The sequence below is a fragment of the Neoarius graeffei genome, chromosome 3, assembly GCF_027579695.1.
Source record: "Neoarius graeffei isolate fNeoGra1 chromosome 3, fNeoGra1.pri, whole genome shotgun sequence".
NCBI classification, from domain to species: Eukaryota; Metazoa; Chordata; class Actinopteri; order Siluriformes; family Ariidae; genus Neoarius; species Neoarius graeffei.
This window is the reverse complement of record NC_083571.1, coordinates 96732637-96746130: the sequence shown is the minus strand read 5'-3', so window position 1 is coordinate 96746130 and position 13494 is coordinate 96732637. Positions and strand designations below refer to the sequence as shown.

Below are 13494 nucleotides of genomic sequence, written 5' to 3'. Positions count from 1 at the left end.
ACCGAAAGAACAAGATCGCGGATACAAGCAGCCGAAATGAGTTTCCTTCGCAGGGTGGCTGGGCGCTCCCTTAGAGATAGGGTGAGAAGCACAGTCACTCGGGAGGAGCTCGGAGTAGAGCCACTGCTCCTCCACATCGAGAGGAATCAGCTGAGGTGGCTCGGGCATCTCTTTCGGATGCAGTGTTTCCCACACATTGATGAGACTATGGCGCCCCGCCATAGTCTAATTTGGGCCGCCATAGTCTCAGTCCGCACCCGCCCGCACACACACACACGGCAACACTGACGCACCCGGCCTGACATTGCGTACGTTGCCTATCTGAGACAGCGTGAGGAGACAACTCTGATAAGCTACATCCTGTCTGCATCTACATGTTAAGGTAAGTTTATACAACTTTATGTAGCCTTTGACACGATTGAGAAGGTGACATTTAGGCTACGCCATTTTGCTTTATAGGCGTATGGAGAGTGCATTGATGGATGACGTTAAGTGTATTGTTTCAGTAAAATTACTTTGTCCATTTCGTACTGGCAAACCTACCTTTTCTGTAAGGCAACAGCAGGCTATTTTGAGGCAATATTAGTTAGCCCTACATAGTTATCTAATTAGTCAAATTAACTTTATCATCCTACCAGGATCAGGTAATTTCCAAATTCATCGGCGAAGTGCTTCCCGCTTGACATTGTATGTGCGCAGTCTATCCAAGTGATGGAGACGTGAAGTGACAGCAGTGATAAACTAATCTAGGTCTGCATGTACATGTTAAAAGGGAAAAGTAGTCTATTCTAACAGAGAGTGAACTTCGATGCCACTTTTGAGAATTAGTGCTAGTAGCTTTAACGCGATTTGTTACTGGTGAGATGGAAGACGTTAAATTATTTTTAGCCTTTTCTAATAGGCTACCTTCTGAAGGTGAAGCTATTAGGCCACATAATTAAGGGAATGTAATGTTAGTTACCTACTTAATTAAATTAACTTCTTGACTCGAATTTGATCGTTTTTGATTGATGTGATGTGAATCTCGATTGGTGATCGTTTTTGATTCACCAGTGATGTGAATTTCAATTTACATTTACCCATTGTTTTTATGCTCAAATCCCACCTAAGTTCAATCTCACTTTCACTTAATTAAATATTTCAGAGTGAGCTCTACAATCACATGACTCATTGTAGTAACAAGTTGTTTGCCATTTTAAGTCAAAACAGACCTTCGTAACAGACTGCAAGGAGAGCACCTGGCCGCCTAATTGAAGATTTCCATTAACGGGCCACACCCGGTAGATATAAATTATGAAAGGGCATTCAAACTCTTTTTCTCAAAGCCAAGAAAAATCAAATGCACAAGTGCAGGGTGTGGTCTTTGTAAATAGGGCAGGCATTTGTCAGGGTCACTTTTGACATACAGCAGAGCTAGAAGTCCTTGTTTTGTAGGACTTTTGTAGGAGTTCAGGGTGTGAAGTATTGTCGGATTTTTGGTTTGGTTTGGTTGCTATCTGTAATATGTTCTTCTTGTAGGACTGCCCTCTGTAGCAACATGCTAAAATAAAATACAAGGTGCATAACCAATACCAACGAATTCGGTCTTTGTTAGTCTTAGTTTAGTAGTATTAGTAGGCTAAACAACCCCCGCGCACCCCTGAAATTCAACTGGACACGCGCGCCACATGCTAAACAACCCCCCACGCACCCCTGCAATTCAACTGGACACGCGTGCCATGCATGCCACCCCCCCCATGGGCTGCCCCCATAGTCTCCAAAATTTCTGTGGGAAACACTGGGATGCCTCCTGGATGCCTCCCTGGGGAGGTGTTCCAGGCATGTCCCCCCGGGTGGAGGCCCCGGGGGAGACTCAGGACACGCTGGAGGGACTATGTCTCTCGGCTGGCCTGGGAACGCCTCGGTGTTCTTCCCGAGGAGCTGGCCGAGGTGTCTGGAGAAAGGGAAGTTTGGGCTCCCATGCTCAGACTGCTGCCTCCGCGACCCGGCCCCAGATAAGCGGATGAAGACGAGACGAGATGAGATTTTTTACCATGTTCTCCTTATCTTCCAGGTTATTTGTACAAGTAAGGAATTAAAAACATACTATTACACTTTTCACTGAGTGAAATGTTAATTTTTCATGTGAGTAAAATACATAAATATTTGGTCTGACTATAATGGCATGCTGAAAAGAGAAAGTAGATTTTCTTTTTATTTTCAGTGCTGTATTGTGCAATACATTCTTTTCGAAATGCTTAAAGTTCAAAATATTCCCCCAATGCTGAATGACCTTCACATCACCATCAACACACCAAAATAAGCATGCAACAATGTCATTTTGATATAATTAACGTCCAACATGGAACTCTAACAGTCCGCTACTCCAGATCCACACTTCACTTATACCGCAACACTCTCCATAAAAAACTAAGTGTAGCACAGTGAGATCCAAACACTACTACTAACACCTCTCACCATAAATTACCACACCTACTGGTGCCTCAAATAGAACCCAGCCCTTTAAAAAATAAAAATAAAAAATGTCCACTGTGGCAAAATAAAAAAGTGCACCAGAGTCGAGCAGAATTGCCAGCAAAGATATAATTTAATCAAAGCAAATGACCCACTGGTAAATTTTGCAAGGAAAAAGGGAAAACCTTAGAGAAGGATAGAAAAGGGTCAATTTCACTGCTTTGTTGAGAGCTTTAATGGATTTGAACCAAAGGAGGGAGAAACATTGGTGTAGTTCACTGTATTACTGCCTGTTGAGAAGCTTTTCAATTTCACAAATAAGCTTTTCCACTCAGACAAGCATTTTTTTATTTCACAGGGCTGCTTTCATGAATTCGTCAGAAATAAAATGTCTTGCAAAAGTATTAATCCTCTTTGCGTTTGTCCTGTTTGGTTGATTGAGATCTTAGTGGTTGGAACGATATTTTTAAAAACCGTTAGTCAGAAACGCAAGTGTTAATTTCAATTCAATTACAGTGTCTTGCAAAAGTATTCATCCCCCTTGGTGTTTGTCCTGTTTTGTCGTTTTACAAGCTGGAATTAAAATGGATTTTTGGAGGGTTAGCACCATTTGATTTACACAACATGCCTACAAACTTTAAAGGTGCAAATTGTTGTTTTATTGTGATACAAACAATAAGATGAAAAAACAAAAATCTGGAGTGTGCATAGGTATTCACCCCCTTTCGTATGAAATCCCTAAATAAGAGCTGGTCCAACCAAATCCCTTCATAAGTCACATAATTAGTTGATTAAGATCCACCTGTGTGCAATCAAAGTGTCACATGATCTGTCACATGATGCCTGTATAAATCAACCTGTTCTGGAAGGACCCTGACTCTGCAACACGACTAAGCAAGCAACATGAAAACCAAGGAGCCTCCAAACAGGTCAGAGACAAAGTTGTGGAGAAGTATAGATCAGGGTTGGGTTATAAAAAAAATATCCCAAACTTTGAATATCCCAGGGAGCACCATTAAATCTATTACAACAAAATGGAAAGAATATGGCACCACTACAAACCTGACAAGAGAAGGCCGTCCACCAAAACTCACAGACCGGGCAAAGATAACATTAAAGGAGCTGCAAAGATCCACAGCGGAGATGTTAGTATCTGTCCATAGGACCACTTTAAGCCATACACTCCACAGAATGGGGCTTTATGGAAGAGTGGGAAGAAAAAAAGTCACTGATTAAGAAAACATGTTTGGAGTTTTCCCAACAGCATGTGGTAGACGCCCCAAACACACGGAAGAAGATTCTCTGGTCAAATGAGACAAAAATGTATCTTTATGGTCATCATGGGAAATGCCATGTGTGGCACAAACCCAACACCGTGAGAACACTATTACTACAGTGAAGCATGGTGGTGGCAGTATCATGGTGTGGGGATATTTTTCATCTGCAGGGACAGGAAAGCTGGTCAGTATTGAAGGAAAGATAGATGGCACTAAATACAGGGCAATTCTGGAGGAAAACCTGTTTGAGCCAGCCAGAGGTTCGAGACTGGGACGAAGGTTCACGTCCCAACAGGACAATGACTCTAAACATAAAGCTACACTGGAGTGGTTTAAAGGGAAACATTTAAATGTCTTGGAATGGCTTAATCAAAGCCCAGACCTCAATCCAACTGAGAATCTGTGGCATAACTTGAAGACTGCTGTACACCAACACAACCCATTTAACTTGAAGGAGTTGGAGCAGTTTTACCTTGAGGAATGGGCAAAAATCCCAGTGGCTAGATGTGCTAAGCTAATAGAGACGTACCCCAAGAGACCTGCAGCTGTAATTGCAGTAAAAGGTGGCTCAACAAGTGAATAATTATGCACCCTCTAGATTTCTGTTTTTTCATCTTAATTATTGTTTGTGCCACAATAAAACAACAATTTGCACCTTTAAAGTGGTAGGCATGTTGTGTAAATCAAATGGTGCTAACCCTCCAAAAATCCATTTTAATTCCAGCTTGTAAAGCGACAAAACAGGAGAAACACCAAGGGGGATGAATACTTTTGCAAGACACTGTATGAGACTGAACACATAATTACTGCAGGAATATACAGTATAATCATACACACATGTAGAGCCAAGACAGCATGTCTATCATATAAGACAAATAAAATATTTTTAAAAAAGCATAAAAATAAACTGATGTAAAAGCAATTACACACAAACACAGAGACACACCTGGGATCTTCTTGGCCCAGCTGATCATGTGGACAAGCTCTTTGTCAGCCAGGTTGGTGAGTGACATCATGACGTTGGCCTCAGTAAAGGGTTTTTTCATGTCCTTCATAAGATAGATTTCTGGTGGCTCTGCTTCCATGATGCGAGCGATCAGCTCCTCTGGGCTCAATGTGGTAGTAAAAACCTCCTTTACCCTCGTAAGTGGTGCTGCTTTCCGTTCTGGCTGTCTCTGAGTGATCGCTACTGCTCTGGCAGGAGAACGTGCCACTCTCCTCTGCTGCGAACCTCCACGATTGTAGCTGCCACGGTCCCGACGCATACCTATAGAAGACAGCTTCAATTACAAGTTTAAATGGCCGCTCAGAAAGTGTGTTAAGCCTGTGTCAACATGTTTTCATTATTGGCTTTTTACTTTTGGAAAATCTAACATCCCTGTACGGGAAAGAATAATGTTGGTCTCAACTTTTGTCATTCCTTCGTCTTTCTTGAACTGATACTTCTACTACTACTACTACTACTAATAATAATAATAATAATAATAATAATAATAATAATTTTAAAACTGGGAGAAAAAGATCCTGAGTGGCTGGATTATAACAAGATACTCAAAGCAGTCAGTGAGTCTGTACAAAAAAAAGTTAGCATTTTAAATGTAAGAACAGTGAAGCTCTGTTCAAATGAGAGCAAAAAGAACAGTCTGTCTGCAGACTGCAAGCTAGTGGGCATCAGAGATATGCCCTTCAGTCATTTTTTAATAGAGTTGTTGCAGGTTTCAGGTTCTCATGTTAGCTTGCTCATTAAGGATAAATTTATAAATTCCATCCATCCATCCATCCATCCATCCATTATCTGTAGCTGCTTATCCTGTGCACGGTTGCAGGCAAGCTGGAGCCTATCCCAGCTGACTATGGGCGAGAGGCGGGGTACACCCTGGACAAGTCACCAGCTCATCGCAGGGCTGATACATAGAGACAAACAACCATTCACACTCACATTCACACCTACGGTCAATTTAGAGCCACCAATTAGCCTAACCTGCATGTCTTTGGACTGTGGGGGAAACCGGAGCACCCGGAGGAAACCCACGCAGACACGGGGAGAACATGCAAACTCCGCACAGAAAGGCCTTCATCGGCCACTGGACTCGAACCCAGAACCTTCTTGCTGTGAGGCGACAGTGCTAACCACTACACCATTGTGCCACCCCTATTTATAAATTCATAAATATAAAATGTACAGTGGTGCTTAAAAGTTTGTGAACCCTTTAGAATTTTCTATATTTCTGCATAAATATGACCTAAAACATCATCAGATTTTCACACAAGTCCTAAAAGTAGATAAAGAGAACCCAGTTAAACAAATGAGACAAAAATATTATACTTGGTCATTTTTTTATTGAGGAAAATTATCCAATATTACATATCTGTGAGTGGCAAAAGTATGTCAACCTTTGCTTTCAGTATCTGGTGTGACCCCCTTGTGCAGCAATAACTGCAACTAAATGTTTCCGGTAACTGTTGATCAGTCCTGCACACCGGCTTGGATGAATTTTAGCCCATTCCTCCATACAGAACAGCTTCAACTCTGGGATATTGGTGGGTTTCCTCACATGAACTGCTCGCTTCAGGTCCTTCCACAACATTTCGATTGGATTAAGGTCAGGATTTTGACTTGACATTTTCCTTTAGAATTCGCTGGTATAATTCAGAATTCATTGGTCCATCAATAATGGCAAGCCGTCCTGGCCCAGATGCAGCAAAACAGGCCCAAACCATGATACTACAGTACCACCACCATGTTTCACAGCTGGGATAAGGTTCTTATGCTGGAATGCAACGTTTTCCCTTTCTCCAAACATAACGCTTCTCATTTAAACCAAAAAGTTCTATTTTGGTCTCATCCATCCACAAAACATTTTTCCAATAGCCTTCTGGCTTGTCCACATGATCTTTAGCAAACTGCAGACGAGCAGCAATGTTCTTTTTGGAGAGCAGTGGCTTTCTCCTTGCAACCCTGCCATGCACACCATTGTTGTTCAGTGTTCTCCTGATGGTGGACTCATGAACATTAACATTAGCCAATGTGAGAGAGGCCTTCAGTTGCTTAGAAGTTACTCTGGGGTCCTTTGTGACCTCGCCGACTATTACATGCCTTGCTCTTGGAGTGATATTTGTTGGTCGACCACTCCTGGGGAGGGTAACGGTGGTCTTGAATTTCCTCCATTTGTACACAATCTGTCTGACTGTGAATTGGTGGAGTCCAAAATCTTTAGAGATGGTTTTGTAACCTTTTCCAGCCTGATGAGCATCAACAACGCTTTTTCTGAGGTCCTCAGAAATCTCCTTTGTTTGTGCCATGATACACTTCCACAAACGTGTGTTGTGAAGATCAGACTTTGATAGATCCCTGTTCTTTAAATAAAACAGGGTGCCCACTCACACCTGATTGTCATCCCATTAATTGAAAACACCTGACTCTAATTTCTAATCAAAGCAAAGTTTTATATACTTTTGCCACTCACAGATATGTAATATTGGATAATTTTCCTCAATAAATAAATGATCAAGTATAATATTTTTGTCTCATTTGTTTAACTGGGTTCTCTTTATCTACTTTTAGGTCTTGTGTGAAAATCTGATGATGTTTTAGGTCATATTTATGCAGAAATATAGAAAATTCTAAAGGGTTCACAAACTTTCAAGCACCACTATAGAGGATTATATAGTGAGCTCATTAATAAAATGAACAAACAATTTCAGACACTCCTCCGCCACGCTGTTATTTATGTCATTACTATCGCACAACTAAAACGTGCCAGATCAGTTGGCTGGTGGGTTTTCAAAATAATAAATACATGCATGTGTTTTTGTGATAAATCCATATTATACTGAGCGTATTTCCCACATTAATCAATACAAAGTACCTGCATCTTTCAGTTCTTTTAAATCAAGGCTGAATAGTTTCTTCTTTGCCGCTGCCTTTTATCAAATCCAATTTGAGGCTTTTGATTTGATTTCTTTCAGCGCGACCGCAATGCATGATGGGATACATTGCTTGGTTAGTGACCGTCGGTTGTACACTACTTTTCATGATGCATTGTGGGATACTTTGAGTGCACTATATAGGGTGTAATAATTCTCACTATACATTCGGAAAGCACTACAAAATGGCGACCTCACTATATACTGTAGAGTGCTCAGCGTAAATGAGTACACCCCCTTTGAAAAGTAACATTTTAAACAATATCTCAATGAACACAAACAATTTCCAAAATGTTGAAAAGACAAAGTTTAATATAACATCTGTTTAACTTATAACATGAAAGTAAGGTTAATAATATAACTTAGATTACACATTTTTTCAGTTTTACTCAAATTAGGGTGGTGCAAAAATGAGTGCACCCCACAACAAAAACTACTACATCTAGTACTTTGTATGGCCTCCATGATTTTTAATGACAGCACCAAGTCTTCTAGACATGGAATAAACAAGTTGGCGACATTCTGCAACATCAATCTTTTTCCATTCTTCAACAATGACCTCTTTTAGTGACTGGATGCTGGATGGAGAGTGATGCTCAACTTGTCTCTTCAGAATTCCCCAAAGAAAATAATTTCTTTACACCACAAAGGTGAAGGCTACAAGAAGATCAGCAAAGCTTTACTTATCAGTCAGAATACTGTTGCAAAAGTGGTACAAAAATTTAAGAAATATGGAACTGCAACCATCTCACAGAGACGTCCAGGTCGTCCACAGAAGTTAACACCTCGACTGGAGCGTCTTCTGATGAGAAGGGTTGAAGAAAATCGGCATGACAGTTCACTGCAGTTACCTAAAGAAGTAGAAAGCCAAACTCGGGTGACTATTTCCCGTGACACAATACGGTGTACACTGCAGAGGAATGGCATGCATGGATGCCGTCCACGAAAGAAGCCTCTCCTAAAGCCCAGGCACAAAAAAGCCTGCCTAGAGTTTGCCAGGGCCCATGCTGACAAAGATGAAGACTACTGGGACTCTATACTCTGGAGTGATGAGACCAAGATAAATGTTTTTGGAACTGATGGCTTCAAAACTGTATGGCTTCGCAAAGGTGAAGAATACAAAGAAAAATGCATGGCGCCTACAGTGAAACATGGTGGTGGCAGTGTCCTTATGTGGGGCTGCATGAGTGCTGCCGGTGTCGGGGAGCTGCATTTCATTGATGACATCATGAATTCACAGATGTATTGCTCTATACTGAAAGAGGAGATGCTACCATCACTCCATGCCCTTGGTTGTTGTGCACTTTTCCAACATGACTAAACACACATCTAAGGCCACTGTTGGATTTCTGAAGAAGAACAGGGTGAAAGTGATTCAGTGGCCAAGTATGTCTCCTGATCTGAACCCAATCGAACACCTACAGGTATGGGGAATTCTGAAGAGACAAGTTGAGCATCACTCTCCATCCAGCATCCAGTCACTAAAAGAGGTCATTGTTGAAGAATGGAAAAAGATTGATGTTGCAAAATGTCGCCAACTTGTTTATTCCATGCCTAGAAGACTTGGTGTTGTCATTAAAACTCATGGAGGCCATACAAAGTACTAGATGTAGTAGTTTTTGTTGTGGGGTGCACTCATTTTTGCACCACCCTAATTTGAGTAAAACTGAAAAATGTGTAATCTAAGTTATATTATTAACCTTACTTTCACGTTATAAGTTACATAGATGTTATATTAAACTTTGTCTTGTCAACATTTTGGAAATCGTTTGTGTTCATTGAGATATTGTTTAAAATGCTACTTTTCAAAGGGGGTGTACTCATTTACGCTGAGCACTGTAGTCCACTAAATAGTGAGTAGGGAGTGATTTCAAACACAGGGCATCTCTACAGTAAAGGAATTGGGATTTTGTGTGGCGCTAAATAGTTTATTCATTATTCTTCAGTGGCGAGTAAGTCATCTCAAATATGGACCTTCTACTATGTCTGCAAAATGTTCTGTCCAGACACAAACTGAAATAAAATAAAAAATATATAATAAAACTAACAAATTAGTGTGTGTGTGTAAATGTTACCACTTGCTTATTGCTTTATCAGATCATTACTGCTTAACAACACAGTGTGACATGATGGCTGACAAAGTCCAGTATAAGGGTATAAAACAAAGTCCATATTTTCAGTTAGGATTTGGCAAAGCATACCAAGTTTCAGTGTCAAATGAGAGACTGAAAAAAAAAAAGAGTGAAAGAGCGAATGGCAAATAAATATTTACCACATTTCATCATCCCCACTTCATAACACTTGCGAAGCCGACAGGCCTGGCAGCTCTTGCGCCGATTCTTATCAATGGTGCACTGGTTGGTTGCAGGACAGATGTAGTCATTATGTCCTAATCAAGAGACAGGACATGTGTGAGCAGCTGTTTTCATACCTCACTCAGTCACTCAGCAATAAATTCAGAAGAAGTGAAAATCACAAAAAGGAAAGGAAGGCTTATGTATCTTATTGATAAAGCTTTGTTGTGAATGCAACAATCAAACCAGCAGATGAAAATATCTCAGAATAAACCACTACATATCAGAGATAAGGGTCACAGTCTGTGTTTGTCTACAGGGAGTGTTGGAGCTGACTGACAATATTTAATTATTATGATTTTTTAAAAATTATTTGACTAAGGATGTATAGTGTCTTGCAAAAGTATTCATCCCCCTTGGTGTTTGTCCTGTTTTGTCGCATTACAAGCTGGAATCAAAATGGATTTTTGGAGGGTTAGTACCATTTGATTTGCACAACATGCCTACCACTTTAAAGGTGAAAATTCTTGTTTTATTGTGACAAACAATAATTAAGATGAAAAAACAGAAATCTGGAGTGTGCATAGGTATTCACCCCCCCAAAGTCAATACTTGTAGCACCACCTTTTGCTACAATTACAGCTGCAAGTCTCTTGGGGTATGTCTCTATTAGCTTAGCACATCTAGCCACTGGGATTTTTGCCCATTCCTCAAGGCAAAACTGCTCCAACTCCTTCAACTTAAATGGGTTGTGTTGGTGTACAGCAATCTTCAAGTTATGCCACAGATTCTCAATTGGATTGAGGTCTGGGCTTTGATTAAGCCATTCCAAGACATTTAAATGTTTCCCTTTAAACCACTCCAGTGTAGCTTTAGCAGTATGTTTAGGGTCATTGTCCTTCTGGAATGTGAACCTTCGTCCCAGTCTCAAATCTCTGGCCGACTCAAACAGGTTTTCCTCCAGAATTGCCCTGTATTTAGTGCCATCCATCTTTCCTTCAGTCCTGACCAGCTTTCCTGTCCCTGCAGATGAAAAATATCCCCACAGCATGATGCTGCCACCACCATGCCTCACTGTAGGAATGGTGTTCTCAGGGTGTTGGGTTTGTGCCACACATGGCATTTCCCATGATGGCCAAAAAGATCAATTTTAGTCTCATTTGGCCAGAGAATCTTCTTCCATGTGTTTGGGAAATCTGCCACATGCTGTTGGGCAAACTCCAAACATGTTTTCTTAATCAGTGACTTTATTCTGGCCACTCTTCCATAAAGCCCTGCTCTGTGGAGTGTACAGCTTAAAGTGGTCCTATGGACAGATACTCCCATCTCCGTTGTGGATCTTTGCAGCTCCTTCAGTGTTTGGTGTCTTTGTTGCATCTCTGATTAATGCCCTCCTTGCCCGGTCTGTGAGTTTTGATGGGCGGCCTTCTCTTGTCAGGTTTGTAGTGGTGCCATATTCTTTCCATTTTGCTATAATGGATTTAATGGTGATCCCTGGGATATTCAAACTTTGGGATATTTTTTTTATAACCCAACCCTGATCTATACTTCTTCACAACTTTGTCTCTGACCTGTTTGGAGGCTCCTTGGTTCTCATGTTGCTTGCTTAGTCGTGTTGCAGAGTCAGGGTCTTTCCAGAACAGGTTGATTTATACAGACATCATGTGACAGATCATGTGACACTTTGATTGCACACAGGTGGATCTTACTCAACTAATTATGTGACTTATGAAGGGATTTGGTTGGACCAGCTCTTATTTAGGGGTTTCATATGAAAGGGGGTGAATACCTACGTACGCACACTCCAGATTTCTGTTTTTTTTTCTTAATTATTGTTTGTGTCACAATAAAACAACAATTTTCACCTTTAACATTGTAGGCATGTTGTGTAAACCAAATGCTGCGAACTTTCCAAAAATCCACTTTAATTCCAGCTTGTAATGTGCTAAAACGGGACAAACACCAAGGAGGATGAATACTTTTGCAAGACGCTCTATTTGTTTCTTTATTTGTAATGATAGAAAAGTAATTTGTAATTAAATCTTAAGCTTTGAAATACGAGCAAATAATATAAATATGTTGGATCGGTCTTTCCTCCTCCTAATTAGGTCATCCGATCTGCATAATGTGGTGATAGATGTCAGCTGGGGGGCTGCATTGTCTTTGTGTGTCAGGAGTGCGGAATAAAACAGATTGTTGACAACTAAGTTAAACTAAACCAAATCCCGATCATTTTTTGAACCTGGAAGAATCTCCGTGAGTGCTGTTTTTTTTTTACTGTTAGTGAGTCATGAACTGCCTTCTCAAAGGCTACAAAATAAGGATCTTTGTGAATGAAGATTCACCTCAACAGTGAGAGTCCACTGAGAGAGTTGAAAACAAACAAAAACAGAATAGGATGGCTTCCAATTAAACCCTTCAGCGGGAACATGGTGTTGTGCTCTTCATGCCCTTGAGGCTCGAAACCACCTCACTTTTAGGATCTGGAGGGCTGAGTTCATTCGCTATAGGATGAATGAGGTCAAAATACGTACAGTATTACAGCAACGTGATTAAGTGATTGTGTGTGAACACATGGGTATTAATAGCTTTAAAACACATTTCGTGTCTGAGATAGCAAACCCATCAGATTGAGAAGGAAGTGAGTTAAGATGATGATAAAAGAGAAAAGTGTAACTGTAAGAGTATGTAGAAGCATAGAGAAATGTGCATGTCCAGTTACCTGGACAAGTCGATTACGAGATGCCCTTTGGGACTTGTTACCTTGGATACTCCTTTTAAAGAAGGCTTTGCATCCCTCACAGGACCAGACACCATAGTGGTAGCCAGAGGCGTAGTCACTGCATACAGCGCAGAAGCGCATGTCTGTTTTGCTCTCTGAGGAACTGAAGCTCTCCTCACACTCTGCTGACCGTTTCCCAATGGGTTTGCTAGAGGAGAGGGAGGAAACGCTGCTGCATAACTATTAAGCTTAATGTTCAGCTTGGGTTCAAATGATTCATTTACATTTTTACCCGAGGCTAGAAATCATATTCGCAACATCAAGCTTTAAAGAGGTACTGCACACTTAAATGTGTTTTTGAGCTATAAATTAAATATGATGGTACTATGATGAAACACATTAATGTTGGTGTTAATATTGGTAAAATGAACACTTTTATAAAAATCAGTATTTTATGGGTTGAAAATGGCTAAATGTTAATGTTAAAATGTTAATGCCCTCTAACCAGACGTGGGCGGCCCACCTCATCCTGTCCCTACCTGTGAGCGGGGGTCTGAGAAACCATGTTTATTTTCAAATATATGCTGATCGAGACTCGTCCCCCACCTCACCCCCATTCTCACACCCTCTCTGCCACCCTCTCAGCCCCTCACTCACTTTTTAGAATTTTTCAAAATTATCCAGTGGGTGGATTTAGACTCTTCCATGAAGAGTGCGGTTACATTTTAAAAGTACTGTGGACAATTCTGTCAGAAGTTAGATCCAGCTTACTGTTGTCTTCAGCATTCCATCGAAAGTCAAAACCAACATGGCACCCCAC

At 40.8% G+C, this 13494-nt stretch overlaps 1 protein-coding gene across 1 annotated transcript in view; it reads right to left on the bottom strand.

The window, feature by feature from the left end:
• Positions 1-13494, bottom strand: part of esr2a (estrogen receptor 2a) — a 36860-nt gene that overhangs the window by 20995 nt on the left and 2371 nt on the right. Inside the window, exons 2-4 of the mRNA XM_060917712.1 lie at positions 12716-12882; positions 9931-10047; positions 4678-4998 (exon numbers count right to left, since the gene is read on the bottom strand). Of these exons, the coding sequence (XP_060773695.1) occupies positions 4678-4998; positions 9931-10047; positions 12716-12882 (605 nt within the window). The remainder of the gene's footprint in view (positions 1-4677; positions 4999-9930; positions 10048-12715; positions 12883-13494) is intronic.